Genomic DNA, 1544 nt, shown 5'->3' with positions numbered 1-1544 from the left:
TGTTAAAATATAAGCTTTCTGTATTGGTGTTGGTTCTTTAAACCCAAGACTATATATTGCTTTCATAAGCAGGGGAAGTAGCCTCAGTTCATTCCAAGCATAATATTCAGCTTCATCAACTGAATCTCCTTCAATATCTCTTGGGATCACTAACTTCTGTCACAATTTAATTTTGTAAAAAAAAAAAAAACACTCGTTCAAACTGAATCCAAAATACAAACTATCTAACAAATTTAATCACTTTATGAAGCAGTCTGCACTATCTCATAAACTTAACTTTAAGATTGACCCAGAAATTGATAAGTGGCAGACTCATAACAAGTACATTTGTAGTGAACCAGAACCAAAATATTACCAAATCATTTATATATGAAAAAAGAGATCAAAACTTGTCAAGCTTAACTGCATTCCCAACCCAAAGATCAATAAATTACCATTAATATGTAGAGAGACAAAAATACACCAAATTATGGTTTATCTAGCACAGAAATGGATAAATACTAAAGCATTGACATGTTCAGAACAAAATCTATAAGAAACCTTAACCTCAATCTAATCTAACAAAATTTTACACTGATCCACAAATTTACTAAAAAATAAATAAGCAGAATTACAATTCTGACTCAAATTATTAAAAATTGAAGAGAATTCAAAACACTAACCAGCAGTTGGTTCTTCATTTTCCTCAGAATTCTTTGCATCCTTGTTCTTCTTTTTCTTCTCTCTCTTCACTTTATTATCCTTCTCTTCACTTACAGCTTCAACCTCACCACCAAGCTCATCCTCAACTTCACTTTGCTTCCTTTTTTTCTCATTTTTATTTTCTTTAGTCCTTTCTTTCTTGTTTTCTCTCTCAGGTTTAGGAATTTCCAAACCATACTCAGATTCATCAATCTCTTCAAGCGATAGAAAACCTACATTCATAACCAAAATATATATATATATATATCATCATCTCTTAAAATTTCCAACATCAACCCCTGTTTGGTTGCCGAGAAAATGCAGGAAACTAAAAGAACTCAACTTTTTAGAATTCTGAAGCATGTGCACAAAAACTAACAGAAACCCATAACGAAAAACAGCATGAAAACCCAAAATTTTCGTTTAATTGAAATTGAAAACAAATCGAACCTCCCTCGAGTTCGCTAGAGCCAACGGAGATAGAGAAAGGGTCGTCGATTTCGGAGAGAGAAGAGTTCCATGGAAGCGAATCGAAGCGGTCGAGCTGTTCAAAGCCTTGTCTGGGTCGCTTTGCCTTGTTTGGTTTCTTCTTTGAAGCCATGACCAGAGCTCAGAGCTTACAAACACAGTCGAACGGTGACCCTTTTAGGGTTGTACGAGTGTTTGCAGTGCGCAGTGTTTTGGATACTCGTGAAAATTAATAACATTACCAAATTTTTTGTTAAACTAGAGTTCCTTAAGGTTCACTAATTTTACATAATTTTGGAATTGCTCAATCAAAACCTTGATTTTTTAGTGAAAATCCCCAAATCAAAACCCTAGTTTGAATCTGCAAACCTGGTTGAAGGGTGGAAGTGTTCTTT

General features: G+C 34.1%; 1 protein-coding gene across 1 annotated transcript; it reads right to left on the bottom strand.

Moving 5' to 3' along the window:
- Positions 1-640: 640 nt before the first annotated feature.
- Positions 641-1544, bottom strand: LOC145795126 (DEAD-box ATP-dependent RNA helicase 13-like). The gene is made up of 2 exons (XM_082878036.1): positions 1132-1544; positions 641-914 (listed from the first exon to the last, which is right to left on the bottom strand). The coding sequence occupies exons 1-2, from the start codon at positions 1280-1282 to the stop codon at positions 658-660; spliced, it is 408 nt and encodes a 135-aa protein (XP_082734162.1). The 5' UTR covers positions 1283-1544; the 3' UTR covers positions 641-657.

Source organism: Camellia sinensis, chromosome 7 (genome assembly GCF_055761805.1).
Source record: "Camellia sinensis isolate YWXY chromosome 7, ASM5576180v1, whole genome shotgun sequence".
NCBI lineage: Eukaryota > Viridiplantae > Streptophyta > Magnoliopsida > Ericales > Theaceae > Camellia > Camellia sinensis.
This window is presented reverse-complemented; position numbering and strand designations above follow the sequence as displayed.